The 26,744-nt window shown below is 49.7% G+C and overlaps 9 protein-coding genes across 9 annotated transcripts; 4 read left to right on the top strand and 5 right to left on the bottom strand.

Moving 5' to 3' along the window:
* Nucleotides 1–964: 964 nt before the first annotated feature.
* On the bottom strand, nt 965–3,919 carry mdv1 (WD repeat-containing protein). Its single transcript, XM_024831074.1, has 5 exons — nt 3,348–3,919; nt 2,638–3,238; nt 2,381–2,584; nt 1,517–2,328; nt 965–1,465 (listed from the first exon to the last, which is right to left on the bottom strand). The coding sequence occupies exons 1-5, from the start codon at nt 3,429–3,431 to the stop codon at nt 1,190–1,192; spliced, it is 1,977 nt and encodes a 658-aa protein (XP_024686210.1). The 5' UTR covers nt 3,432–3,919; the 3' UTR covers nt 965–1,189.
* A 6-nt stretch (nt 3,920–3,925) lies between these two features.
* P174DRAFT_439380 (chorismate mutase ARO7) lies at nt 3,926–5,308 on the top strand. The gene is made up of 3 exons (XM_024826783.1): nt 3,926–4,265; nt 4,398–5,049; nt 5,105–5,308. Exons 1-3 carry the CDS (start codon nt 4,195–4,197, stop codon nt 5,180–5,182), a joined length of 801 nt encoding a protein of 266 aa, XP_024686209.1. The 5' UTR covers nt 3,926–4,194; the 3' UTR covers nt 5,183–5,308.
* P174DRAFT_402885 (protein-transporting protein BCP1) lies at nt 5,152–6,450 on the bottom strand. The gene is made up of 3 exons (XM_024823967.1): nt 6,269–6,450; nt 5,974–6,210; nt 5,152–5,921 (listed from the first exon to the last, which is right to left on the bottom strand). Exons 1-3 carry the CDS (start codon nt 6,350–6,352, stop codon nt 5,367–5,369), a joined length of 876 nt encoding a protein of 291 aa, XP_024686208.1. The 5' UTR covers nt 6,353–6,450; the 3' UTR covers nt 5,152–5,366.
* A 218-nt stretch (nt 6,451–6,668) lies between these two features.
* Nucleotides 6,669–7,660, bottom strand: P174DRAFT_439377 (uncharacterized protein). Its single transcript, XM_024826782.1, has 2 exons — nt 7,389–7,660; nt 6,669–7,290 (listed from the first exon to the last, which is right to left on the bottom strand). Exons 1-2 carry the CDS (start codon nt 7,497–7,499, stop codon nt 6,787–6,789), a joined length of 615 nt encoding a protein of 204 aa, XP_024686207.1. The 5' UTR covers nt 7,500–7,660; the 3' UTR covers nt 6,669–6,786.
* A 14-nt stretch (nt 7,661–7,674) lies between these two features.
* On the top strand, nt 7,675–8,748 carry P174DRAFT_449210 (uncharacterized protein). Its single transcript, XM_024828822.1, has 3 exons — nt 7,675–8,335; nt 8,402–8,511; nt 8,564–8,748. The coding sequence occupies exons 1-3, from the start codon at nt 8,161–8,163 to the stop codon at nt 8,663–8,665; spliced, it is 387 nt and encodes a 128-aa protein (XP_024686206.1). The 5' UTR covers nt 7,675–8,160; the 3' UTR covers nt 8,666–8,748.
* Nucleotides 8,749–8,780: 32 nt separating this feature from the next.
* P174DRAFT_449209 (alpha-mannosyltransferase) lies at nt 8,781–10,727 on the bottom strand. The gene has a single exon (XM_024828821.1). It carries the CDS (start codon nt 10,553–10,555, stop codon nt 9,077–9,079), a length of 1,479 nt encoding a protein of 492 aa, XP_024686205.1. The 5' UTR covers nt 10,556–10,727; the 3' UTR covers nt 8,781–9,076.
* Nucleotides 10,728–11,327: 600 nt separating this feature from the next.
* Nucleotides 11,328–11,754, bottom strand: P174DRAFT_502158 (uncharacterized protein; the record flags this gene model as incomplete). Its single annotated transcript, XM_024831073.1, has 1 exon — nt 11,328–11,754. The coding sequence occupies exon 1, from the start codon at nt 11,724–11,726 to the stop codon at nt 11,328–11,330; it is 399 nt and encodes a 132-aa protein (XP_024686204.1). The 5' UTR covers nt 11,727–11,754.
* A 3,779-nt stretch (nt 11,755–15,533) lies between these two features.
* Nucleotides 15,534–18,557, top strand: P174DRAFT_439373 (fungal specific transcription factor domain-containing protein). Its single transcript, XM_024826781.1, has one exon. It carries the CDS (start codon nt 15,890–15,892, stop codon nt 18,368–18,370), a length of 2,481 nt encoding a protein of 826 aa, XP_024686203.1. The 5' UTR covers nt 15,534–15,889; the 3' UTR covers nt 18,371–18,557.
* A 5,736-nt stretch (nt 18,558–24,293) lies between these two features.
* On the top strand, nt 24,294–25,498 carry P174DRAFT_418553 (uncharacterized protein; the record flags this gene model as incomplete). Its single annotated transcript, XM_024824698.1, has 2 exons — nt 24,294–24,550; nt 24,601–25,498. 2 exons carry the CDS (start codon nt 24,294–24,296, stop codon nt 25,496–25,498), a joined length of 1,155 nt encoding a protein of 384 aa, XP_024686202.1.
* Nucleotides 25,499–26,744: the final 1,246 nt, after the last annotated feature.

Here is a 26,744-nt window from a genome sequence, read left to right as displayed (position 1 = left end):
ATGAGTCGAAGCCGACACTTCTCAAGCGGCGACCTCAGGCAGAGAATCGTTCTCGTGTCGTTCAAGGCGCTTTAGAACAAAGGCACAAAAACCAACAAGAGTTGATGATAAATTCTAAAGATGTAATAACAGCTTCCACATACCATAGAATCAGTGAATGGTTTCTGCGCGATCTCCAGGTTGTTGCAGTGGTGGTCTGTTGGTGAGACCAAAGTGAGGCCAAGATGGCGGACTAAAAGACAGGCGCAACAGTGATATCGCCGCATCCAATGCGGGATACTTTCCACTTTATCTTTGGGAAGAACAAGACAAAGACAGCATCAAGACAAAAGCGCCCCAGGGAATAAAGCGACTCAGTAAAGCCTTGTGAATGGCGGTTGGCGTAGTCAAGAATAGCCTCCGCGTAAATGAAGGAGTTTGGCGCGCCGAAGCTGTCGAAACGCGGGTGTTTTTCGCGGTGGCTGGAATGAAGACCCACAGAGCTTAAACCTCAGAACCGAGAATAGAGGATATTCTCGATAGATTCGCTGTTAGATCTTTCAATACCACGCGTTAGAGGTTATATTGCTCCCTCGATGGTTGCTCGTATTGTGGAAAGGGAGATGTCAAGTATTTGGTCCAGTACCCGTTCCATTATGGAGCCAAATCGGGAAAGGCTTGGCAACCGCAGCAACAGAGCGAAGTCAAGGAAGAGCACAAAGAGAGATGAGGATTACGAAGATGAAAGAAATCCACCCTGGGAATATTGAGTGAACTCAATGGCCAATCTATGCTTACGAGAAGACACGGAGAAGCTTGAATTTTTTATAATATCTTTATACTTTGACTGGCATCCAAGTCCCCTTATCTCATGCATCACTCTTGTTCGATTCCCCGAGCAATGTTTCATCTTGACTTGAACACTTCAGCTTTAAATATTTCTTCTTTGTTCTATTTTGAGGAAGCCTGCTATGTCACTTCATGTCCGGATTGGCACACCCTTGGCCCCACATACAGTTGCCATTTCGCCTTTATATTGGTTCCAAGATACGTGCTAGTATACAAGTGTGAAGAATGGTGTTATAGCATAAGGCGCAAATCATGGTCATGATTTGCGACGGGTCAACTTGAGAAAAGCAGCGTTGAATATAGGATGACAATGCAAGCCGTTAAGAATCATGTAGACTTAAGAAAGAGCCGGTAGAATTGTTCAACAAGTCCAGGCTGCCACGGTACCGTCCTTGCGGCCTTCAAGCAAGTATCCGTCCTTGAGCCGTACTCGCTCGACTGTCGCAGGCGCCGGGCCGGACTCATCTGCACCAACCCCGGCTCCACAGTCCCAGTGGTGTCCATCGGCCTTATCATATACTTTGACAACGTTCTCGCCGGCCGCAGCGACTATGCGCTTTGTGTCGAACATCATGCTGGTGATTGGTTTGTCGTAGGCGTACGCATCGAAGATGGAGCCCATGCGTAGATCCCATATCTGCAATAGTGTCAGAAGTCAGAAGAAGAGATATTCCGAAGGAAGACTTACTCTAATGCTGCGGTCCTGACTTCCCGTCACCAAGTGCACTTCGTCAAATTGCAAGCACGTGATTGGCCCAGTATGGCCCACGAGGCTACGATGAACCTGACCGCTGCGAAGATCCCATAGGCGGACCATACCGTCGGCAGTACCGCAAGCGAGCGCAGCATCAAAACACTGGAGTGCGCCGACGAAATCCGCAGATGCGTCCGGGAGGCGTCCCGAAGGGCGCCATTGCGTGTCAGCCCCGAGGGTTGACGCCTGAGCTGCGGCCCATAAGACATCTAATGTCTGAACGCAACGTCCTTTGACAAGATCCCACTGCCGTAAAGTCTTATCCGCGGAGCCGGAAATCAGCGTGTTCCCTCGGAAATGGAGCGCTGTCACTTCATCAACGTGGGCGTCGAGTGAAAACACATAGCAGTCCTCCAGAGTAGTTGCAGAAAACAATGAGAAAGCATCTGACGCATTGTCGTCCTCCCCTTCACCCTCTTCATGTTTGTTGAGACGGTTGTCACGGGTCACAGTCCGAGCACGACTCAAGTCCCAGAGTTTGACCGAAGCGTCCATAGATCCTGTAGCGACAATGTTGTCTTCGACCTGCAAACACCGAACAGAGGCATTATGGCCCTCCAGGAACCCCGTACAGCGGCCAATATTAAGGTCCCAAACTCTGACGGTGTCATCCAGAGCGGCGCTCACCATCGTACCAAACGGGTAATCGAAGTCAATAGCTGTCACCATGTCAGTATGGGCTTGCATTTCCTTGATCTGTGATCCGGGCGCGAAGTGTTCGTGTAGGATAGGCATCGAGCGTTTCCCTAGCTGTTGTTAGTGACGGATGGTAGAGTAACGAGCTTTGGAAAACAGTACTTATAGAGCGCTGTTTCAGACTCCGCGGCGAATGCGAAGGTAGTTTCTGATAGATCGATTCTGACATGAAAGACGCATCCATAGCCGCGTCTTCCGAAACGACCGAGTCATCGTTCACTGCCGAAGATTTCGGTGTTACAGCTGTTACAGGAGTCTTCGGGGCTTCCTCTTGGATATCCTCAAGCTTGTTGTCGATTTCGGTCACTGTCAGGTGTCAGAAAGAGTTCCATAAAGCCATCGGATTCGCCGTAACCCACACTCATGTTCAAGCTCCGCCTCTTCCATCTCTAACCCTGCCAACCGATCCAGCACGATTTTCCTCATGTTGTGCAGGTTAGCGATTTTGTTGTCAATCTCGTGGATCTCCGAGCTGCACATATTCTTGCGCACACCCATAAGGTTCAGCCGCCGGCTCAACAGGTCCCGTTCCTTCTTCAAGTCCGTCGGCGCGGACGGAAGAGCCGCAGTCGCCTCGCCATCCTTCAGCAGCTTCTTCCCTTTCGAACTGCGCCGTCGGTGGGCTTTTCTGAATTCATGGTCGTCTTGGGTGGCCTTGAAGCCCTCGAACAGAGAGTAGGAGCTGGAGTCTTCGGGAATGTTTGCGAGGAGCTCGTCGGGAAGAGAAGAGAGGGCGCGCGATTGAATTTCAGATGTTGAGAGCTTGGAACGAACGAGGTCGGTCGGAGTGGTTTGTGTCAGGGAAAAAACCTTGCGCTGAGTTGTCGGCCGCCGTAACTCACGATGTATGTCGGACATGGCAGTGTGGTAATGCCCGCCATTGCTTGACTCGGTGATCGGTCCCATCAAATGCCCTGCAGTCGATGTGACTTTTCTCCCGAAGGCTTCGATATGCCGGGTCTGTACATATTGAAGCAATATCAGCATACAGTACTGACCATGCCCGTACCACGAAAGTCATAGTCGAACGCGGACAACGAAGGGAGCAAGGAAAAGAATAGAAGCGCACCGTTAAGCCGATCCCTAAAAGACCATCCGGCTCGACAATATCTGATAAACCAGAAGGCGACTCATCGCGGCGCTGTGTCGCCATGAGGCTAACCGGAGGGTCTTTTGAGACTGAAAGACCTCAAACACCCATACGGCTTATCCGGACAAAATAGAAGAGTCGAATCGCTTCAAGGGCGACTTCTCGGCACTCGGTCGGCTCGCTGGGGAAGATCAAGAGTTGGTCTGGAGTTGCACGCGATGAATTACCGTGTCTCCGAGCTGCCGTATTATTGTTACCGCCAGCTAGCGAGGGACAGCTGCCTCGATACTCTGCGAGTCCCTTACCTATGTCGATGAGCGAAGGGATGATCAATAATATATTCTGGAATAGAGTCTTTATCCCGGCCTAGATAGTAATACTAGACCCGATTATCGAAAATCCAGCCTCTGGATGCAGAAGAATAGATGTTTCCCAGCTCTTAAGCTGTGACGGAGGAGGCTTAATGTTCCAAAAATACCACATGACCGCAGTGAAATACGGAGATCATAATACCTAGGTAGATGTCTAGGTAGCTAGTAGACTTCTCAGACTTCTACTATCTGTTGAAAGGCAGAAGTAACAAAAGAATGAGGCCGGTCAAAACCTTTGGCTACTCATGCTGTCTTACACAATCTAGAGCGAAGATGACCTCCACGGTCACCGAGGCGGTGCTTTCCTAGTCCGGCGTGGATGTTGTCCTACATAAACTGGATGAAGCTGCCCGACCATCGGCGCCAATTTCTTCCCCTCTTAGCTTAGAATAACCAAAGATTCTAGAAACTGGGGAAGCTTAGAAAAATCCCGACGACCTGAGCTTAACTGAAGCATGGACGCTGCAATTGATCTTTCAGACGCCTCCAAGGCGTTGGATCTGGCCAACATCAGATTTCAGTTGATGTAAGTCTGAATTCTTCCTTGCTTCTGCCCCGCACATACATAACCATCTCCGACCCCGGGTATTTTTTCATGTTCACTGTTCAGATGAATGCGTTCGCTGATTGGAATCTTATAACTTCTCCTCTGTCTCAGTCGTCTAGAGGATACAATCACTTTCCACCTGATCGAGCGCGTTCAATTCCCCCTCAACAAGACCATCTACATCCCTGGCGGGGTCAAGATTCCAGGCGATGAGGTCAGTTTAATGGACTACCTGCTCCGAGAGCAGGAGCGCCTACAGTCCCGCGTTCGTCGCTATGAGTCTCCCGACGAATACCCTTTCTTCCCCGAGGTGCTCGAAAAGCCCATCCTGCAACCCCTCGAGTACCCTAAGATCCTCCACGACAACGACGTGAATGTCAACGAGATCATCAAGAAGCGATATATTGAGAATATCCTTCCCGCGGTATGCGCCCACTTCGAACGCGAGGATCGAGGAGAAGCAAAAGAGAACTACGGGTCTGCGGCGACGTGCGACGTCAGCGTGCTGCAGGCGCTTTCGCGTCGCATTCACTTTGGCAAATTTGTCGCGGAGGCCAAGTTCCAGAAGGACCCTGAGTTGTTTGTCAAGCTGATCAAAGCCAATGATCGGGCCGGAATCGATGCGGCCATTACCGATGCGAAGGTAGAACAGAAGGTGCTGGAGCGATTGGGCCTTAAGGCCAAGACTTACGGGACGGACCCTGCGTTTCCGTCGGAGACAGGGCCGAAGATCAATGTGGATGCGGTGGTTGCCATGTACAAGGTGAGTGCGAGGTTTGACTGCATTGAAAAACGAACATTTCTGATTGTGGAAACAGGAATATGTCATTCCTCTGACCAAGGTGGTGGAAGTCGAGTACCTCATGCAACGGCTGAAAGGCACTCAATGGGAGTGAACGATATAGGTGGCCTCGCCAGTATATATGATGTATTGATGCGAATGATGTATCTTATGCCCTCACGAAAAGAAAAGAAGCTGTAATCTCTGGGTTGAATGATGGATATAGACATGCATGCGTCCGCTAATACTCATACTTTTGTTCTTTCGTCATGAAATCATTGGCTGCAGGTCTGATATGTCTATACAGGAGGTTTTAAGTAATCCGTCACTTCTTTGACTGCAGCTTCCAGTTTCGGGCCGTCGATCAAAATCAGACTTCCCGATGTCTTGATGCCGAGATCCTGAAAAGCTCGTTTCGAGTCTGAGAGGCCCTCGTCGTGCTTGTGTGTATACTCTATCGAGCCAGAGCAGATCGCATGTCGCTCAAGCACCTCATCTTCGGGATGAAAGAAGAACCGCTCGACATTGCTGCCGGACTTCTTCTTCTTCTTCTGCGGCCGGGACTCTTCCATGTCCAGCTTGGATTCAACCTCCTCGTATGTCTTGGAGACAATCAGATAGTGGGAGAAGTTGTACGGCTCCTTGTCTTCAATGGCCCACGCGATCTCCTCCAGAAGCATGCTATACATTGGAGGAACGACTTCGGCAGGCATGTTGATCAAGCGCTCGGTGAGAATCAATCCAATTGGAGGAATGGGTGATTGGGAAAGGAGCTCCGAAAGTGGTGCGAGTGAAGGATTGGACGAGGCTTTGCGTTGGAGGTACGATGTTAAATCCTTGATCACGGGTTTATCCTGAACAAGTAAGCCTAGCTCCTCTCAGTCCTCAAAGAACAAGTTGAGATACCTTGTGCTCCTGCAGGTTCAATACGGTCAAGAAGGCATATGGATCGGATTCATTGCCGTCCACCTTTACTGTCGATCCGAGCAATGGCTGTGCTAGTATCAGATCCGTCAATGCGGACAAGTCGAAGATCTGAGAATCGGCGTCGAATAGTTGTCGGAGGAGATTCTTGAGTCCGTGGAAATCCACAGCGGGCTGCGGATCAAACCATTCGAAATCCACATTCACCATATCCATTTCCTGGTCGACATAAATGTCGTTAGCATGAAATGCGATAGGAGCAGGATGGCATCCATACCTCGTCGGACTCATCGTCCTCCACCGGGCGCCCGGTACCGCCCATCTCGACGTCATTATCTTTGAGCTCTTTTCGCTTCCCCATTCTGAATGTCTCTTGATATCAATGATATCTGTAGGACTGAGATGCGTCTGTCTTGGCAGTCGAAGTTCTCCAGACTCTTCGTCGGCGGTCAATAAAAGACGCTCCGATAGGGCCCCTCGCTAATTTTTTTCGGACCTTGGCTTTATCAGCAGCTTATCGCAAGCACGTGACCTGTATCTTTATCTGGGATCTATAGTGTCATCGCGACAAGAAGCATTTATGAAAACGAGCTGGTGAAGGTCGTCTCTAAGAAGAATCATACCTTGAACTGGAGACAGGGCATGTCATTTGCTTGCAAAATCTAAGATTCTATATTGGAGCTCACATTTTGGCTCGTCACGATGGAATGGCAAGGCGAGCTTTCATTGTACTAGCCTTTCCATTGATGCGAAATGCATGTCTTTTAGGACCGTCTATCATGAAAGTAAACAGACTTATATGTCAGCTTCCACTTCCTCAACAGTAGGAACCTTGTCCAGCGTTACGCCATAGAACCGCGCCACCAGCTGTACACAATCCCAAACAACCTGCACCTCCTCCCTGGAGAGCCCCAACCGCCTCGTCCCCCGAATATGCCAATGCGTCTCAGTCCTGAGATTCTGGCTCATGATCGCCGGCAACACAACCATCTGCGTATCCACATCATCCAGAACCTGCCGATCAGACAGAAACAACCCGTAGGTGATCTCCGTCGACAACCAGGCGAAGTCCTTGTGCGCATTGAACAGGTCCAGCGTGTTGGACGCATTGCGCGCGTACAGCTTGCCGAACCAGTCCATCCCGCGGTCGTGGTTGGCCGCGTCGCATTGCCAGTTCTCCCGCGTGCAGGTGAACTCTTTGTCTTCGTCGCGCTCGACCTTGCTGATGGCTAGGATGGCTTCGATGGGCTTGCAGACGCCGACGATGATGACGGATTTGAGGAGGGCTTCTCGTAGACGCTTGACGAGGGCTTGTCGGGCGCTGGGGACTCATGGCCTGGTTGGTTGATGAGGTGGAGGTAGAGCTGGTCTGCGCGCTCCGGGTCGGAGCTGGCGACGATGGTTGCAATTGCGAGTATGTACCATTTGTCTGCGGGGAGGCTGGTGGATCTGAATCGGGATTCTATTTCTAGGAACAGTTGTTCGTAGCGAGGGTCGACAGATGTCATTGTGATTGCTGTGGGTCAATTAGTGGGTTGAATATCGAGGCTAGCATAGAGAAGGATGATTTAGTCTCTGAGTGGGATGTGGTGAGTATGCAAGTATGCATCGCTGATGCCCACTTACGAACCCCACACCTCAAGTTCAGTCTTCAGATGATGCATCTAAATGCACTCCTACTATGATAGCGCTTTTCACTCAATTTAGTTTGAAATCATGACTGTCTGAGAGGTCTTATAGAATATCCTTGTGTTGTAAGACCATAGACTGCTCGCATGGTAGCCAGGAACGGGCAGTCTGGACGAGCTGTATAGTACGCCATGACACCGTCGACCAACATCACCCATCAGCATTTTCCTAGGACAATGTTTCGAATGGAATTGAATTTCCCTCTTCTCCACACTAGAGAGGTATGATCACATCAACCCAGTCAAACGTGCCTATTCTCCTGTTTCTCAGGATACATCACCAGCCAGCCCCACAAAATATGATCTCAGCGACTCGACCATATGACATCACAACGTTCAGCATCTGGTATAAAGCTCTATGCATCTCTCACCACGACCAACCACGCATACTTCATTCAACTCAAATACAATACTCTAATTAACCTCACGCGACCTCTTACCCTTTTTTCAAATCTTCACCCCTCAAAAGGATATCACCAAAATGCCCACAGGAACCCAGAAGTCCGGTAGCTCATACGCCGGCGGCGGCCAGTCCAGCGTCGGCCAGCCCTCCGTCTACGAGGCTGGCGACCAGCGCAACGAACCCCAGTCTGTCCTTAACGAGCGGGAACGGTACCACGAGGGCCAGAAGGGAAGCCACAGGATCTTGGATTCGAGTATGTCTCTCCCAAACCCCACAGTCAACCAGCTTGGTCTAGGATCAACAGAGCTAATGAAAGTAGAGGATCAACGCTCGATTGCCAATAAGCTCGCTTCTGCGGAGCAGCACCCCAACCGTAACACGCCCTACGACCCTGAGGCAGAGTTGAGCAAGAAAGATCCCACTGCTCCGGTATGTTCCCTTCTCGTCGGCGCCAATAGTGTCTGGATGCTGATGAGTGTAGGCCACATTGCACGGCTTTGAGCCCTCGAAGGGAGCCAAGATCGACAAGGAACTGCAGGATGACGATGAGCAACGGCTGAGAGAGAAGGGTATCAAGAAATAAATAATGGGTCCTTTTGTTTGACCATAATGCAAGGGATATCTGGATATATCCCTCTCGCAAGAGCTATCAATATTTACTTAACGAGGAGCAAATGTAATGTTAGCTTTCATTTCAGAGACGAATCAAATCGGCTGCATATAGGCCGTAATCTGTGCAATCTGTGTACATGCTACATGAAAAGTATGGTCACAAATAATGTACATGCAAGATTAGAAGGGATATATACGATACAAATGGCGGTATAAATGATCATCAACTCATGAGAAGCATGTTATGCTCGAATGTCCAATGGCGAAGCCCGTCAAATGACTCCGTAGGATGCAGGTGGGCAGGAACCCTAGTACGTTCAAAGAAAATGGCGAGGACTGGCCGTGGACTCCCTTGAGAATGGCTTCAAGATCCTCGGGCTGTTCAATCATCGGTAAATTTTGGATCGTCCTCATGTGGTTCGGCGAACACGTTCTGCCAGTAACTCTCGACCTTCTGGCAAACCTCCGTCTTGTTTTTCCATGTCTGGAAGTCAGTCTTGGGATCACAACTGACCCACTTAATCTCCTCCCAGTAATTCTTCTCAGCATCGTAGCCGAAACGACTAACGACGTCTTCCGGTGCAGTCCAGGCACGTCCGTCCGAGCCATCAGCTTTAAGTGTCGGGGTCGTGTCCCACTTCGTTCCAAAGACGTTCTCTGCCGGGTTGAACTTGGGGTAATGCGCATGTATGAAGAACACGCGAGGGGCTTTCGCCACGGAGGGGTCTATGATCCGCCGTTTGTCCTGACTGGTCAAGGCATAGTCTTCCACCGGGTCTGCCTGGGCCATGGCCGAGCCAGAGAGTCCTTGGCCGTCCGGCTTCCAATGACCGAGGGCCTGCACTCTCTCGCTCACAGCATAGAACGGCTCCCCCAGTGCCGTTGCTGCCTGCAGAAACGTCTCCTTGTCCCCTTCCCCTGGAGCTCCTTGCGACAGCAGCCGGAAGTAATGCGACGGCCCGTAATAATTGTAGTAGGCGGCCAATAAGAGCGTTGTCACATGAGCCTCCTTAGACACCAGAAAAACGCCCGTCTCAGACGACTGTCGAGCAGACACCGGTGGGATTGGTTGCCGGGAGAGTTCAAAGTATGCCGGAGATGCAGTCGACACCCAGAAGTCGGGCCAAGTGACCAAGCCGTTGGTCTTGAAGGGTTCCGAGTCAAACAGCTCTTCAGGTTTGTGCAACGGGAAGCAGTCCGCATCCATCCAGATGATCTCCTCGAACGACGAAAATAGAATCGCAAAGACCTTGAGTTGGTAATGCGCGATAGGGTTTCTCCCGACGATTTCTGAAAGGACCACGCACTTTGCACCTAGATCGGGAAGCACGCCCTCACAAATCTTCTTCTCGTATTCGGTTGCATCCTTCATGTATAATTCTACCGGTAAGGTAGATCCTGTACGGCGCAGCATCCGTAACGACGACAGAAACACCGGCAGGTATGAATTCCCCGCAGTCGAAACCAAGCCGCGCGTTCCAGCAGTGTGGGGTGAGCGCAGCTTTTTCGACACCCGGACATCGCGAATATAATTCGCATGCGCTTCTTCCATCGCCTTTCGATCGTCGTCGTTCAGGAGGGTTAAATCCAGTCGCGCATCGGTTGAGGTGGCATTGAAATGGACCGCATGAGCATCGGCCCGGGCAACTGGTGAGGGACAGTTTGGCGCATTCTTTTCTAGGACGGACTTGAGGGCTTTCCAAAAGGCAATCTGACGTTCGGCGAGAGGGACTTCAAATGCGGTGCTAGGGACCACGGATGCTGGTGCTGGGGTCCAGTACAGATAAAAGGTCGAGATCAGAAAAATGGCGCCCGTGGCAAGGAGGAGTGACCTCAATCGACCGAACCGGAATGTCCCCATGGTTGCTGTTCGTCAGTCAGCCGTGTGAAGAGAAGTTCTGACGAACGTAAGCCAACGTTTTCGAGAAGCGTTGCGGACATAGAGTCGTTGAGGTTTGTTTGAGTCTAGGTTGTGTGACAACTGACAACACTGATGGTAAACTACTGACCTGGTCAGAGTAACAGGAACATTTTAGATCTAACAGAGAATTCAGCCAGTATCTGGAGCGTTCAAGGATAGAAAACGGAATGAAAAGCCTCAAGTTGAGGACTTTCTGCAATCGACAATAATATGGTCCATTATCCCCGTCTTGCCCCCTTTTTCAGGTTTAGTGCCGTCCAAACAAAGCAGCCAAGATTTTAGTCAACTGAAGATCGCTTGCTTATTTTATGCACATAACACGTCCATTCTTCTCAACAATTAATGCACTGTAATGCCTGTGTCAAGAATAAAGGACCTCTTCTTCTAATATTAATATTCAGGTCTGATGATATTGCTGGAATTCTTCCGTGGTAACTGCATATATTGAACACATGGTTGTAAAGGGGCGTCGCCGTTAGGAACTAGATGTAGGGGGCTTTAAGTAGCCTGACTGACTGGTACACCTGTGTCTGGATGGTTTTGGCTGTGTGGCCCTCGTCGCAGACCACACGGCCAAACCATCTGGATGTTAATGAGTTGTATTGTTTCCCAGGTCGCCCCTTTTGGTTAGAGCTGAATTCTGCTGCATTATCTGTCTCTCTATCATTAGCTGTTTCGGCCGGCTTCTGCAACAAAGCTAATTGCTTGATGGCTAGTGTACTCTCATTAGGGGGTTTTCATCCTTGCTGTTGGTGCTGTCTAGCTGGCGGGCTTTTCCTTTGCCCTTGACCTTGGTGACTTCGCTTAGGGTCCGTGCAGCCCATGTACTATATAATGAGAGGATAATTGTTCGCGATGTCTTCATGTCATGGTTGTTAAGCTGCTGCAGTTGTGCCTCTAGGTCTGCCAGTGTATTAATGGTAAGGGCCTTCTGGGTGTAATTTGAAGTGTGGGCTGAGTGGCTGTGGAAAAGGAGGATGGTGAATGCATCACCAAACCTGGCTGTCAGCTCCCCTAACCAGGTGTCAATGAGCGTCGATGGACAGAGGATGAGTGTTATCCTATGGGTGTGTGCTGGGTCTTTTTCTGCTTGAACTGATGCATACCACATTGTTGTGATAGCTGTTGTTGTTTTCCTGGTGCTGCAGGCATTGGCAAGGATGCCTGTGGTGACTGGGCTCGCTTCCTATTAGAGCATCCAACAGGCGCTGGACACCTGCTATTTCTTTAGGATCGTCGCGGGTTGGGGGAGATTTGATGGGATCATCAAGACTGGGTTGGCAGGGTCGAGGGCGAGTTCAGTGCAGGCGTCATGGTATGAGGGTGGGTCCGCAGACAGTGTCATGAGCCCTTGTGTGTTGCTAACTGCGGCCTCCTTGGGCTGCTTCTATGCCTGCCTCATTAGCCGTCAGGGTGATCATCTCCGTGGTGGAGCTGGCGGCCGCCAGCTGGTTGAGGAAGACCTGGGTGTTTGAATCTCCCACAGTGGTGTTGGCGGGTTCATGAACAATTAATGCACTGTAATGCCTGTGTCAAGAATAAAGGACCTCTTCTTCTAATATTAATATTCAGGTCTGATAGTATTGCTGGAATTCTTCTGTAAACACAGACTTTGACCCATGCTGTTGAACATTGTTCAAAGAGCTCTTGATAAAGGTGTCGTCAACATCCTCTTTTATCTAAAGACAGTCTTAAATCATTGCACCATCATGTAACGCCTTGAATGCATCAGTATATTGCTTGCCTTTTGAGGTTCTCCAAAGAAACTGTGGCCGGCGATGGCGCAAATCCTTGTCCTGAATTGTGAATGATTCTGACAGGAGTCGCCAGTTGTCAGCACCTTCTCAATTTCGCCCATCCTAGCATTGAATTGGCCCTTTGTCACCGAACTTGGGGTAGTGGCGGTATCGGCATCCGCCCGGGGCTAATCTTCCATCTTAGGGCAAAATCGGATGGCTAGTTCCGGTGCTTTTCTGTCTGCTTGACATCTGGAACTGTTGGACATCTTGGTATTTCCCAGAGGTGACGGTGTGTCTTGTATGATTGGTTCGACTATGTTCCAGTCATCAACATCGTCTGGTCTACCCGGTCCATCAGCGTATCTCCAGGGGCTTGGGGTTGGTCTGGTCAGTGCTATATCCATGGTCTTCGTCGTATTAGTGATAGAGCCTCTTCGGATTGCCCATCAACATTCAACTGCATGAAGGCACCTAAGGTGCCAGCATCCGCTTCGCCGAGGACACCAATGGAACGTGCTAGATTGGGGTTAACCTGTTCAAGCAACCATCCATGAGGAGGCATCTGTATTAGTTCACAGACTGTACCTATCACCTTAACACTCTTGGATGGAGCCTGCCATGGATGGTTGATCGAGGCCCTATCACTACCGGCAGTTGGATGCTGCGCACCAGAAGAGGATAAGTCGACGCCTGAGTCGGAGTCCATAGTTTGTGCTCTCTCTTTGTGTTAGACGCTCGAGTGCCGATATCTCCTGCGCAGGTCCGGGGCCTAGTGCCTGAGTTTCTGCAACGATGTCCATCCTCATCCACATTCGTAGGCCATGATGTCGTCCGAGACATCTTCGGCAGGTTGTGCGCTGCAGCCTGGCTCCACTTGATTGTGGAGGGCAACCTAGGCATCAATGTCTGCCAGAAGAGACTCGTCCAGCGAAACCGGAGGAAGGACCCTCCAACTCAATGTCCGGTGTGTGGGACCGTTCCAACCAGCCCACTTGTAGGCTGCACAGAGTTGCGTTTATAGACGGTGGAAATCTGTTGGATCGAGCTCTTGACTGGCTGATTCCTGTAATAAACCCCAAAAGGGAATGTGGAGCAAAGTCATGGTGTTGGGGACCGCAAGGAATGGCTCAAGCTGCCTCTTTCTCGGCTGACTTAACCTCACGAAGTACTTGGAATTCGAGAGACAGTTGTGGCATGCCATAGCATCCATTACGGCCCACTGTCGCAATATCTTCTGCGATCCAGTATAAGAAGCTGGGCCTTCATCGACATGGCTGATTCCCCAAACATGTTGCGCCGCAACACAGATGACAAAGGTTTAATAGCTGAACACGTCGAGGAAATTCACAAGAGCCCTGTTCACGGCTTTCTTGTCCGCTGGCCAAGCTATGAAGCGTTTTGAAGCATGCGCAGAATCATCATCATTGATAGGGTCGTTGCTCTGTATCTGGGAGTCAGCCATAGTTTCCTCCGCTGGTGAGTCTTCTACTGTTGGCGTCCGACATCTCGCTTTCTTTAGCTTTACTCCTGTCCTCGATGATATATTATCCTCAGACTGGTTGGCTAATATTTCGTTTGTGATGGGGAGCTGAGATCGTCGCTGTATTTTGTCGTTTTCGCGACTGCATTCTTCTTAATATCGCTTAAATATTCCAACCATTGCTTATCGTCTCTCTTAGCGTATCATTTGCACCCTGACCAGCTTCACAGGACGACCAACCTATTTTCTTTCCATCTTTCAGCCAGTTGGCGTGGTAGAATTTCCACAGCGCTCTTGCTAGAAGGAAATGCCCTACAATCCTCTCCGGCGCTGACGGCCAACCACCCAGTTGATGAAGAATAAGTCCCGAGGGACAACTTCCACAAGTAGAGAAATCACTGTGAGACATGCTTGCGGCAGAATGGAGACATTAGGGCAAGATAGTTGTCTGAACATAGTGAGACGAAGAGTGGCGAGCAGGGGGAGACGGTGATATTTATACTTGATAGAAGCAAGCTGAATAGTAAGGCGACCTTTCACCTAGGTCTAGAACATTCAATATCTAAGCAGATTCTTTGAAACTGCTAGGAGGCATTCACTTTAATCAGTGTAGTGAATATATAACGACAAATGCTAGTGAGCACAACTGAGATAAAGGATATTCTATATACTCCCCTGCTGGTCTCCTAAGACTATTAAATGTATGGAGAATGTTCCGTTCTTCTCTATATTACTGACCGGAGGTCCTTGTAAGAGAGTCAATACATGGTGTTTCACTTAGAAGTTGGCTATTATAAGTCTTTTGAGTCTGGCATACAAATCCTGGCGTCCTATTGATCTTATATCCTGCTAATCCTCTCCATCACCCTGTTAAGATTCTCCTGCACCGTAGCCTAGTATAGCTCTCCAGAGGTACAAGTTACAATTGAATGACTGCAAGATAGATGCATGTTACAGCAAGCTTTGACTACCTACACACCTGGCGGATCATAGATCTAATCACTTACTAAGGTTAGTACATGATAATATCACAGCCAGACGCTGACTGTGGCGGGTAGCCCTGACAAGACTTGATATAAGGGTGTGGCTACAGCTTATCTGGCATGGCTGTCTTGGTCCTATTCACAAAAAACGGGGATGTATATCCATGTCATTATGCCCTCTGAACTGCATAAACTTATTATGTTCATCTGTACTCCATATCGTCCGCCACGGGTACTTCGGCATATTATTGATGGATAGCATTTGCCGCTCAGCATGGATCATTCAGGCGTGGATAATCGTGGAGCGAATCAGACGTGCTGGTAAACCAACCAGTCTACACTAGTTCCTTAGTGAGGAATGGAGCAAGGAAAGGAGCGGCCATGGCTCAGTAGTGATCGAAGCTCTAGTCCAAAGAATGTTGCTCTTTCAGGGTCTAGTTATGCGTGACTTTAGTTTCGATTGGATAGAGTCCTGTGTTCGCTGTAGCTCTTAGATGCGCACTGGATGCTATTTATTACCAGATCATCACAGTATGGCCACACTCTTGATGCAGACCATTGGCTGCAGAAGGGCGGCGGATGAATCCGCCGTGGGGAAGTTGGAGTCTTGGAGACGGATTGCTTATCAAGCCTCTGGCCATCACTCCTCCAATTCGTCCGACAGCGTCACCCTTGATTAAATTCCCCAGTTTAATTAACCCATCTCTCTCTTCCTCCTCGATTCCGTGACTACTTGGGGCTTTTCTGCTGACAGCAGAATGAGCGGTCTAAGACCGAATAGATTTAGACCTCAACTTTATCATCATCTTTATTCTCCTTGACGCTGCTGGATTTCTCTCTCCTTCTATTTCCTCACCTCGTTTCCCGTTCGTCCGTTCCTCTCACTTCAACAAGTACAGCAAACACCTCCGAATCCTGCTGCGCCGATCATTCATCTACTGGTTACTGACAGTCCGATAAACTATCAATGGACCCCCGCATTCCGGATCCATCCTGCTGATTCCTTGACGATCACCCTCCTTGCTTCCGCACGGCGGCAACGGTTCCCAACACCGATCTTGGGATCGCGGGCATGGAGCCGGCCTGTCAACCCCCGATTCGCAAATCCCCGTCGACCTCCACCGCTCCTCCCAGGAAACGACGAAAGAGGACCGTTGTGAGCGGTGCAGCGGATGACTGCTTCACATGTGCCCGGGAGGGCTCCGCCTGTGATCGACGGCGGCCATATTGTTCGCAGTGTTTGAACCGTGGACGCGATTGTGCGGGATACAAGACCACGTTAACCTGGGGTGTGGGAGTTGCCAGTCGAGGCAAATTTCGAGGACTGTCTCTTCCAATTACTGGAGCGCAACCAGCTGCGACTGGAGATAGTCGTCGTCGTTCCGGAGGCGAGGAGAATCCGTCGGGGCAGCCGGTCGCATCGCCAACTACATATACCTTTGCCTCTGATGCATCACCGGCCGCTGCCTCCGACAACGTGGAAAGAGCCACATTTCAATCGCAGGGATCGCCGAGTCCGGACACCAATGAGAATGCAAGTTGGATGCGAACGGCCGCGGACCCGCGAGCCTGGCCAACTCCAGCGGCTGATTTCTCGTTTGGAACTCCGCCAGTTGTTAACACTGGTCCTCCTTATACAGAGTCGCTGAGACACTCGACCACAACGAACCCTTCGTTGCAATATATACAGACAGTCCTTGTGGCGGATTATCACTCTTCCCTTCAAACCAACGCTTGGACAGAAAGCTGGCCAAAGTCAGCCACTTCTACATTCGAACAATCGCAGGTGCCACCAGCTTGTAATGCTGCACAACCTCAGGGCCCTCAGGGCCCTCAGGACACTGAAGGACCTGGCAAAAGTTCAATTGAGTCAGAGGCCTCAGGCAATCCTCGACGGATTGCATGCCATTCCCCGTCATTTTCTCAAATGCTTCTTGCACGATCGGTCGGCCGCACACCCCGTCTGAGATACTTGATAAGCTACTATGCGGAAGTCATTGCGCCGGTCATTGTAGCTTTCGACAGCCCAACGAATCCGTTCCGCACCCATATTCTGCGTCTAGCGCAGGACAGCGAGTCCCTGCAGGAGGCAATCGCAACGCTGGCCACTAGCAATCTGCGGCAACGACGAGAGAGCAAAACCATGCCGACAGACAGGACGCTTCCTTCACGCATGTCTTCCTTGGCACATCGAGCCCTGACCGATGGAACCTGCCAAGATTTTCAGGACACTTTAACCGCTGCAGGATTCGCCCGCGAAGAGCAATATCATCGAGTTTTGGCGGTGAAAGCATTGAATATGGAGCTCGCCGATCCCCATCGAAGGATGTCCGATTCCGTTCTGGCAACCTTGTTCATCCTATGTCTCTTTCATGCCTGCGATACTGGTGTGGCGCAGTTCAAAACGCAACTCGCCGGTGTGACCAAGCTTCTGGCTCTCCGAATGCGCAGCTCGCCGGTGCTTTCCGATGAGCTGAAGTGGTTCATACGCGTATTTACCTGGTACGACACGATGGCTGCCACGACCAATGATCGCGAGATACAGCTGCGCGGTACATGCCTGGATATTGCAGCGGTCTCCGACAGCGAATGGGGCCTTGAAAATCTGACTGGCTGTGATGCCAGCTTATTCAAGTACATTGCACAACTCGGTCGCTTGAATCTCCTCAGCCAGAAGCAAGAGGTCAGCACGCCTGCTCTTCCCGAAGTGTTTGTTCCCACAACGTCTCTCCCGCCATCGCTACTCTTCGACGCATCCATGGCCAACGGTATACCTGGAATGAATACTTGCTTCGGCTTTACCATGCCAATACAATCGTGGGCCGTCGAGCAAAGCAGCCGATCTTTGTCCCCAGCATTCTGGGCCGAGTGGTTCGCCCTCCGGCAGCAACTAGAAGCCTGGCGACTTGCGCCCCCGCGATGGGAATCAGCGTCACCGCGTGGTTCAGTCCATATCTCAACTCCTTCTTCCGCTCAAGCCTACATCTCTCCACCATCCTCGCCATCTACGCAGTCTACCGTGGCGCCTCAGAACATCGATGACGTATTCCACATTTCGGAATCCTTTCGCCATTCGGCAATACTCTACAGCGAACGACTCGCCTATCCAGAACTTCCTTCCAGTCATCCTCGCATTCAACACCTAGTGCACCGCGCGATGCACCATATCTCACTGGTCAGGTCGGATGTGTACCTGCTATGGCCTCTCTTCATCACCGGATCGGAGTGCGTGCTCCAGAGCCATCGAGATACAGTTCGACAGCGCTGCAGAGATATCTCCAAGGACTCTGGTTTCTTCAACAACCTAACATGTCTTGAGTTGCTGGAGAAGATCTGGGCTCAGGACATGTGCAATACCGAAACGACATCAGTGCAATGGGATACGAGAGCACTGTATGGCTTCGAGATGGTACCATCTGCCGTAATAAGCAGTGATTTCTTTACGGGAGGGGGCTCTGTATACCCGGCGACATCCAGTTCGCGAATACAGGGCTTCCGCTGGCATGAACTCATGCAAGCCAAACGAGCAGAGGGAGAATATCTGGTGGTTTGACCGGATCAACCAGCTCACACACCACGTTGTATATATCCCAGGCGCCAAAAGGTCAATGATCTAATGCGCTTTTGACGATCACGGACATGACGAAAACTATCTATATATGAACATACTTTTCTGATAATTTCATGTACATACTACGAGGGCACAGTCTGTTCCCATAATGATATTCCGTGAATTACCAATCACAAATTACTTGACCGACCATCAATTATTAACCACCTTCGAGAATCGTCAAGTCAACTAACTATGTTAGGTAGTTGGCCAGCATGCCTGACGCATCTCAAGCCTGACAGATTGCTCGCCAGCGTGTCATCCGCTTATTTGCGGGGTGCTAACACTCGACCTCCACACTTGATGCCTTATTCCTGCGCTAGACACGCAGCCCAGCAAACTGTCAAGACCGTGCAGCGTACATGATACTCTGGTTCTACATCTGCCGGTACTCGAGCGTATTGGTCCATGTCCAGGATCATGAGGGGTCGTTTTTTTTGGTCCTTGTTCTGGAAATCATCCAGATGCAGATGACGGATGGATCCTATTCGCTAGGACAACCTCCAACGTCTTTTAGTTAGTACGTATACGATGGTCCTCGTCTGTTCCTTCAGGGTTTTCCATCCATATATACATTCTGGTACAGAGACCGATAAGGACAGGGATGTGGAAATACCACAAACGCTTATTAACTTCGAAGTCAGGGCAGAGTTCAGACACACACATACAAATACCACTTTCTTCCGATAGGTTTGTTCCTTTGTTCTAATTTCCGGAAACCGATATGCAAGTACCCGGTACCCTAAGGCGCCACAGATACCGGCGTAAGTAATACCATTTGAGCCAGAACGGATATACATCGTCGATGCTGCAGTGTTACTAGTCGATATAATCGAGTGCGAAGAGATGGCAGGCTCGAGATACTGCATCTGCGGGAGGCATTGATCACAGGTCTATATGAATATGTGCATTTGCTAGTCATCGGCAAGTGTTGTTCTCAGTTGAGCTCTTCTTCGTTCTATCTCGACCGTCTGTCGTTGCTCTATCTGAAGACCTCATTGCCAGGAGCGGGACTCATTCCATCAGCATCAACAATCGTGTCCACAATGAGGAGGAGGAGGCAATAAACACTTCAGTTGAGCTTTCGAGAAGTTCTGCCCAATGAAAGGTCTCATTTACCAAATAAACAGCGGCCATTGCGCAAATACTGAGAGGTAATACTCGTGTCTGTTTGCTTCGTCTCAGCAAGAGACTTGATCAACAGAGATATGAGACTACTCGACAGTATAAACGAGCCCGTCCGCAAAATCGAGGAGCTTACTCCTGACACCGTGTACCAATACATCAACGAGATATGTTCAGCAGAGTCAAGTGTGTCATCTGCGCGGAGATGACCATAGACGCGCCGCAGTCGGATGCAGACATTTACGTATCCGACTGATCCTTGGTTCTGCATGCATGTCAGCAACTACTTTCCTCTTCAGCCTCCGGAGCAGGTCCATGAAGGAGTACACTGCCTAAGACATCCATACCCTGCGCAGCCGCAAGACAGTTGATCGACCACCTCGATGACTCTCCTTCGGCAAGTACCCGCTGTGGCTCTGTCCCCGGCGGCAGACCACAGCGCATGTAAGAGTCCCGTTGCTCAAAAGCGTACGGGCTCGAGGCCGAGTACAAGCCAGGTATGATTATTAGCGTGGAGTCTGGCGAGCCTGGCATGACACAGCCCTTTGATTTCAACCGACGGCATGTCGCTCCAAGAAAAGTCATCTGGGTAATCCACATCGTCGTTTTTCCTTAAAAGACAGGTTGAAGAAGTCGTTTCTTGTTTTTGGTTGGCCTACGGCTCAGTTATATTCTGCCGTCAACGCGCAAGCAAGGATGACTTATACGGCCTTCTCGCTTACCAGGGGGTTGCTTTCCGATATGAGTAATGAAGCAATCCCAGCTCTTAGACGACTGGTCCTCAGTGTCCATGCTTTGAAGCTGGAATTGAGGTGAATAGAGCCGTTTCTACATACTTCGGTGTATCAAGGTAAGTTACTCAGACTTTCCTACTTTTTGTGACATCACTGAATTCTTCATATCACTAACAATTCCCATATGGATGGATTGAGCTCATAGGAGAGGCAGCAATGACCCTGAATGCCTTATGATATCCACATTTCATCATTCTCCGCATCAATGACTCGCGCTGCTTTTACTAAGAGAGAGATATCCATCTTCACTTTTGCCTAGTGATACTTAAGTCAATACTTTGTCTCGACCATTTTCTTAAGTATTAAGCCACAAAAAGACTTATCCAGTATCCAGATGCGTTTGAGCCAGTTATGAAACGTCAATGCTTTCTGCTTTAGAGGATGATCTCACATTCTTAGTATAATACCTAGGGCATAGGGCAAGGGCAACACTGCAGCCCTAGACACACGAAGGTGCAGGGCACTCCCATTCTAGAATTCCTGCAAGCTCATTCCGACGCGCTCTGTTTCAAACAAGAGCAACAAATACATACAAGAAGAATTCCAAATCTATACAACTATCTTACTGAACAAAACAAAACCAAGGACTACACTGTCCATTGAATTTGTCAGGACTTGGACTGCTGAAAAATGTGATCGAGTATGCAGGACTGCCGCCGTGAAGAACGGAGTATGATAGCACAGCCTCGTACAAGCTGGTACAGCCTGGTACTTTCGATACATGGATTACCAACCATGTGTAATTATGACCAGGACCTGGGCCGTGTGCATAACAGGAGTATATCTTACCTACGTTATACAACCACACATTATTGTCCACCAGCAGGATTCCAAATCATAATACGGAGTACTATCGAGCAAAGGATGTGTAGTTATATTAATGCGTCTAGTCGTTTAACCCTGTAACAAGCAAGGGATAGTGAAAATTCTGTCTGTCTGACTGACTGGTAGGAATCTCGCAGTGTATTGCATTTCCTACGGAAGACTGACTCTCTGAAATTTCTGTCCCCGACTATCTACCTAGACAGGAAGAACTGTCCTGCGCCTCTATCGGAAAGAACCTAATGCATGGTACTTGTAAGTCGTCTTAGTTATCACCCACAGATAAACTCCGAGATGGAGTCTCTGGTTCTGTATTCCGTAGACTAGACTGGATAACTGGAACCTGTTTCATCCTGGATGAAGCTAAGGGAGTGGAGTCTCCTCCATACCCCATGCACTAGTCAAGTTCCTTCGAATGATGACATCCCATCTGCACTTGAGCCGTTGGCGCCGACAGCGCCGACGCTACAAGGTCTTAGCGGGTCCCGGTCTGACTCTCTGCATTCAATGCTTATGAATTGGTTACTCGGAGAGGACTGACATTCCTTCAACTAAATTCATTAGAGTTGATCAGCAACGTAAGGTCAGACTCTTCCTCTTGCACATGGAAACTTGACGGCCTGTACGACGTCAAAAAGCCGGTCCTTGAACATTCAGACCGAGATTGGAGAGAAATAGGCTGCCTGGGCTTCAGGGGTCTCGGCCCGGTCTGTATTAATTTTGGCTTTGGAGTTATCTCAAGTCACAGGTGATTACAGAGTCGAAGGATGGTAAATAGATGCCTTCTATTGGTGCGCAGGAATAGTTGATATCAATAGTGGCCCTATTGATTTTCTTTTCTTCTTTTATAGAGTACACACCTCAAGCCAGTCAATCTCAGTATTGGGAAATTTTCTAGAAGACTTTCAATTTTACTGTCGAATGACCTGGTCGCAAAGGCAGCTGAAAATCAGCTCTGTGCCTGTGTAGCGCAAGTGCAACATTTTCAGGTGCAATATTGTATATTTTTGGGTGCGGACGACTCACATGTACTGTACTATCTACTTCTATCTACCCGATAGCCTGGATCCGGACAGATTTTTTTTCTACAACTGAAACTGAGTCAAACTTTTTTCTTTTAAGTTTTTTTTCCCTCCTGCTGTTCGTTTTGATCTACCTGATACTAACCAAGTTGCGGTCTGCCCATTTCCGTTGCCGGGTTGCTGCCCAGCTGGTCGCAGCGGTAAAGCCCATCGACCACCTGCTGCCTGTGCTTGTTGCCCAATACCTTGTCGTACTTTGTGCTAGCTACAAGGGCTGTCGTCAGTAATCAGGAATAAAATGGCATATGGCTCCACTCGACAGCAAAATTCTAATCTATCGACTATCGACAAAATAGTCTACTTATCATTGTATACTGAAGTATGAACCATGGATGGCACTCGGGAGTGACCCGTAGCGCATCCATGGGACAACCCATCATATTCCGGTACCTTATATTGACATTAATATTGGATACAGTGTATCTAGCATATGCGGTATCTATATCCTATTCATTATGTTTGTGTCGCGTTGCACGAGGATGATTACCATTCCTATCGCTGACCCAAGGCTGAGCATAGCATACTGCATGTTGTGGACACTCGTGGCCCTGATGCAGCTCTATGGCCACCGGCTTCAGCGAGTCTATCTATGAGTAGATTTAGAGATTCAAGCGTTCACCTGTATCTCTCCAATGGCATGGTGATCGTAAATCAGCTGAGCCACAGTGGCAATTGTCGAATTGACTCATATAGGTTGAGGCTTCAGGCTCCAGTGGTAGAGAGGGGGAGAAGCACATGAAGATGCCGTTGATATAGGTATCATATGAACTACAGAAGAGGAAACTACCAAGTAGATGAGTCAGAATGACTCTTATAATGCTGCGATGGTGGAATAACCATATAGACTGGTTGATTAAAGGCCTAACTTCACGGCGAATCCTTTCTCTTGCTAAAAGAGATGTGACATTTTAGCCCTCCAGAATATTAATACGATATACGGTGCCCAACAATGTCAGGAATCAAGATGACTCGAACGCACCTAGAAAGGGGATGATGTAGGATGACTCGATGGCACTCTGGAAGAAGTCGTTACCCAGCTGACCCTGCATATAATACTATCAAATCCCAAGCATATGATATAAAAGCATCAGAAACCCACAGCTGGTCGATATTCATAGAATAGATAGGCGCCCACCCCCTTAGCCCTCAGCCACTGTGGTTGGGCCCAAAAATGTCAAGTTGGATCCAGTCAAGAATTCTGATCTTAATTTCTCGCCTCGCGCCCAATCGTAAAATATCTCTCTTGTTATTTAACTGAAAAAAAAACAAAAAGGAAAAAAAGAAAAGGTGTGCCGAAGTACAGTGAGACGAAGATTACGAAGTACATTATTACCTCATTAAACCCCAATACCAGAGAGATACAGCCCCACCACACCCGCTTATTTCCCTGTTAATGCCACGGCCGGAGACTTGATTCTTACAAAACCAAGCGATATCCCGTCGAAACCCCCTTTGCACCAAAACCTATCCGCCCTACTTGGGTTTATATTCATCGTCCACGTTGTCCTTTCCGTGACAAAATAATCTCTGAATAGTTCCTGGGTCAGGTGCCGAGGACTAGCATCATTGGAAACTCGAACTCGCCACTAGACGATTCGATATACTAGGTATAATATCTGGGAATATCGCTCAGCTGGAATTCTCACACTGAGACTTGTGTGTGAAGTTCGCCTCCCGGTGACGACGAAAAGGAATACATAGCCCCTTGACTCAGCGATCGGTCAACCGACGACGCTCAAATGCACTCTCAGCAAACACAATCTCAACCCTCCTCTCCCCTGCAAACCGTACCGCGGCACGGTCCTCATCTTTAGGTCTTGCGGTGTCTGCTATCTCGTTTCATCACCGGCGTCGATCGGCTTGCTTCGAACGATATCCTGTACAATATACTCTGGGTTGTTTTTTTGTTTCCAGTCGCCTGTTGAGCTGTTTCTCTGATCGCAAGTCTTTTTTCTGTTTGCTTTGAAATCACCATTTACGAGCGTTTATATCCATTCGTGGTCACGGTTTATTAGCGCCTCGATTTTCCATGCTCTGGCGATAATGTATCACTACGCCTCACCACCACCTGGGTGGTCCTCGTTCGATTACATGAACTCTCCTCCCACGTCTCCTCACTATGCCTACTACGCGACACAGTTTGCGAATCCCTACGTTTCTCCTCGAGGCACGACGAAGCGCCACAATCGCAAGGCCAGCTACGCCGCCCCAAGGAATCAGGAGCATGGCATTCCGGCTATGGCCAAAGCTTCTACGAAGCGATGCCGGAATATGGCACGCCGCCACGCAAGCACGAGAATGTAAGTGCTTTTCCTGGTGGCTATTCATCCTGTCGTCGTCCCCGGGCCAGGTCCAGCGCGACCGGCCTCTGGGACAAGACCGGTTATCATTTCTATGAGACACCGTATTCGTCGGCACAACATCGCTCCTCCATCTTTGTGGATGTGGTCGATGATGTGTTCGATGACCGACCGCCCGTTACGCCCAAGCGGGACAGCTACGCCCAGCCGCGTCGCCAGCCGTCGTCGTCTCAACGCAAGGCAAGGCCACCCACTGATCCCTCCTCTCCTCAGGTCCCCGCGTACGACGACCAGGATTCCCCCAAGCGATCGCGGGCGCGCCGCCAGTCCACCTCCACGCGCACCCCATCCAAGCCCAAGCCGTCCGCCAGCCCCAAGGCACCACCCAAGGCGACCGAGGAGGACGCCGCCCGTGCCGGAATTCCGCCGGGCTATTCGATCAAGAACTGGGACCCGACCGAGGCGCCTATCATTCTGTTAGGAAGTGTTTTCGATGCGAACTCGCTGGGCAAGTGGATCTATGACTGGACTGTTTTCCACCACGGTGCCTCGACCCCGATGGCCGACGTGGCGGGTGACTTGTGGTTGCTTCTGATCAAGCTGGCGGGTAAGGTGAAGCGAGCGGACGAGTGCCTGGATCGAATTAAACGACCCGAGGCGCAGGAGATTGTGGAGGATTTCTTGGAGAGTGGCGAACGCCTGTGGGCGCGGTTCAAGAAGCTGCTGCGCACATGTGAGCAGTTCATGTGGAAGGCAGCCAAGCGGGAGAATGGTGGCAAGGGCCCCGTCTCGATGGGCCGCAATGCTGGCTGTGAATTCGTCGAGTCGATTTTCGGTCGCGACCGCGAGTTGGAGAATACGGAGAAATTGATGAACAGCATCCGGGTGTGGAACATGCGGTTTGATGCAAACTGCGAAGAGATCCTCCGAAGACCGTCGTCTGCTTAGCCCGACAGTGCTACAGTTTACCCTATTTGCGTCGACCGGTTTTACAAAAGTTTGTGTTTTTGTTTTCTTTTGCTTTGTTTCTGCTCGTTCTACATCTAATAATCGTTGTCTGTTCGCGAGCGCAGGCGAAGCGTCTTCTTCTCGCTTCTGCCAGGTTTAATCCTTTTTTCAAACATGTCGGATGCATTTTGAGCGCGTTTGGTTTGGCACTGGATTTGCTCGTTTGCGGTTCTGACACCTCTTTCCCGACCTACAAGCGGCATCAAACACCCCCATGCCGACGCTATCAGCGCGAATCATCTCATCGGTTTCTGGCGCCCTTTTTTGACTGTTTCTCTCTGACTCATCCCTGGGACGGGTATGTGCTTTTGCTCTTGTCCGGCGCGGGAGTCGTTTGCATTTCTCTCTACGCAAGTTGGAGTCTTTGCTTTTTCACTTCACTTCGATGATACCATTTTGCGTTCTCTCTGCTGTCTCGGGCACGGTTGGTTTTATTCATTCCTTACTGCGCATGTCTGGTCTGGCCTTTCCTTTGTTTGTTTTCTGCTCTTTGCGTCAAGACCCGCGTCATAGACACCAACTACCATCGTACCGATAGACTTGAATACACTTTTATCTTACCACTTGGCAGCTCTCCCTAGCATTCTTGATACCATCATATTTTCGTAGTAATCATCCGGAAATATACCAAAGTAGTCATAGTCTAGTCGTAGGCTCATCCTTACCCCTCCATATCCACACACTACCGTAGGCTCAAATCTGATGTCATCTGGCAGACCAACCCAAGAAGGACAGGCCAGTTCATGCGCCAACCATGTGAAATGACACGATGTGATGTGATGTGGCCTGCATCGCGGCAGGGATCATCATTCCTAGTGCTCATTGGCATTTACCCCTCAGACTGTAGCGCCTAGTCTACCCCTCCCTAGATTTGCTACTAGTCTTGCTCTGCTAGTGTTAGTCCGCCAGACTGCAGGGGGGTTAGACTTAGGCAGCGTCGGGCGAATCCCCGTTTCCAAGACTATGCATGCATGCACGGTTATTACAGGCCATGTCGGGTATTACAAGATACTACTATGTAACTTAAGGTTACCTTGGTAGATGTATCTGAGGTAATTTACTGACGGATTACCTCGTGGAGTACTACCTTAGTACTTGGGAGAGTTTGGCCATGCGTTGGGTCTTTATGGCTTATGCATTGCATGTGCGACCACGTGTTTGTAGGTCAGGGAGTGAGACTGCAGGT

Source organism: Aspergillus novofumigatus (assembly GCF_002847465.1).
Source record: "Aspergillus novofumigatus IBT 16806 chromosome Unknown P174scaffold_2, whole genome shotgun sequence".
Classification (NCBI taxonomy): domain Eukaryota; kingdom Fungi; phylum Ascomycota; class Eurotiomycetes; order Eurotiales; family Aspergillaceae; genus Aspergillus; species Aspergillus novofumigatus.
This window is presented reverse-complemented; position numbering and strand designations above follow the sequence as displayed.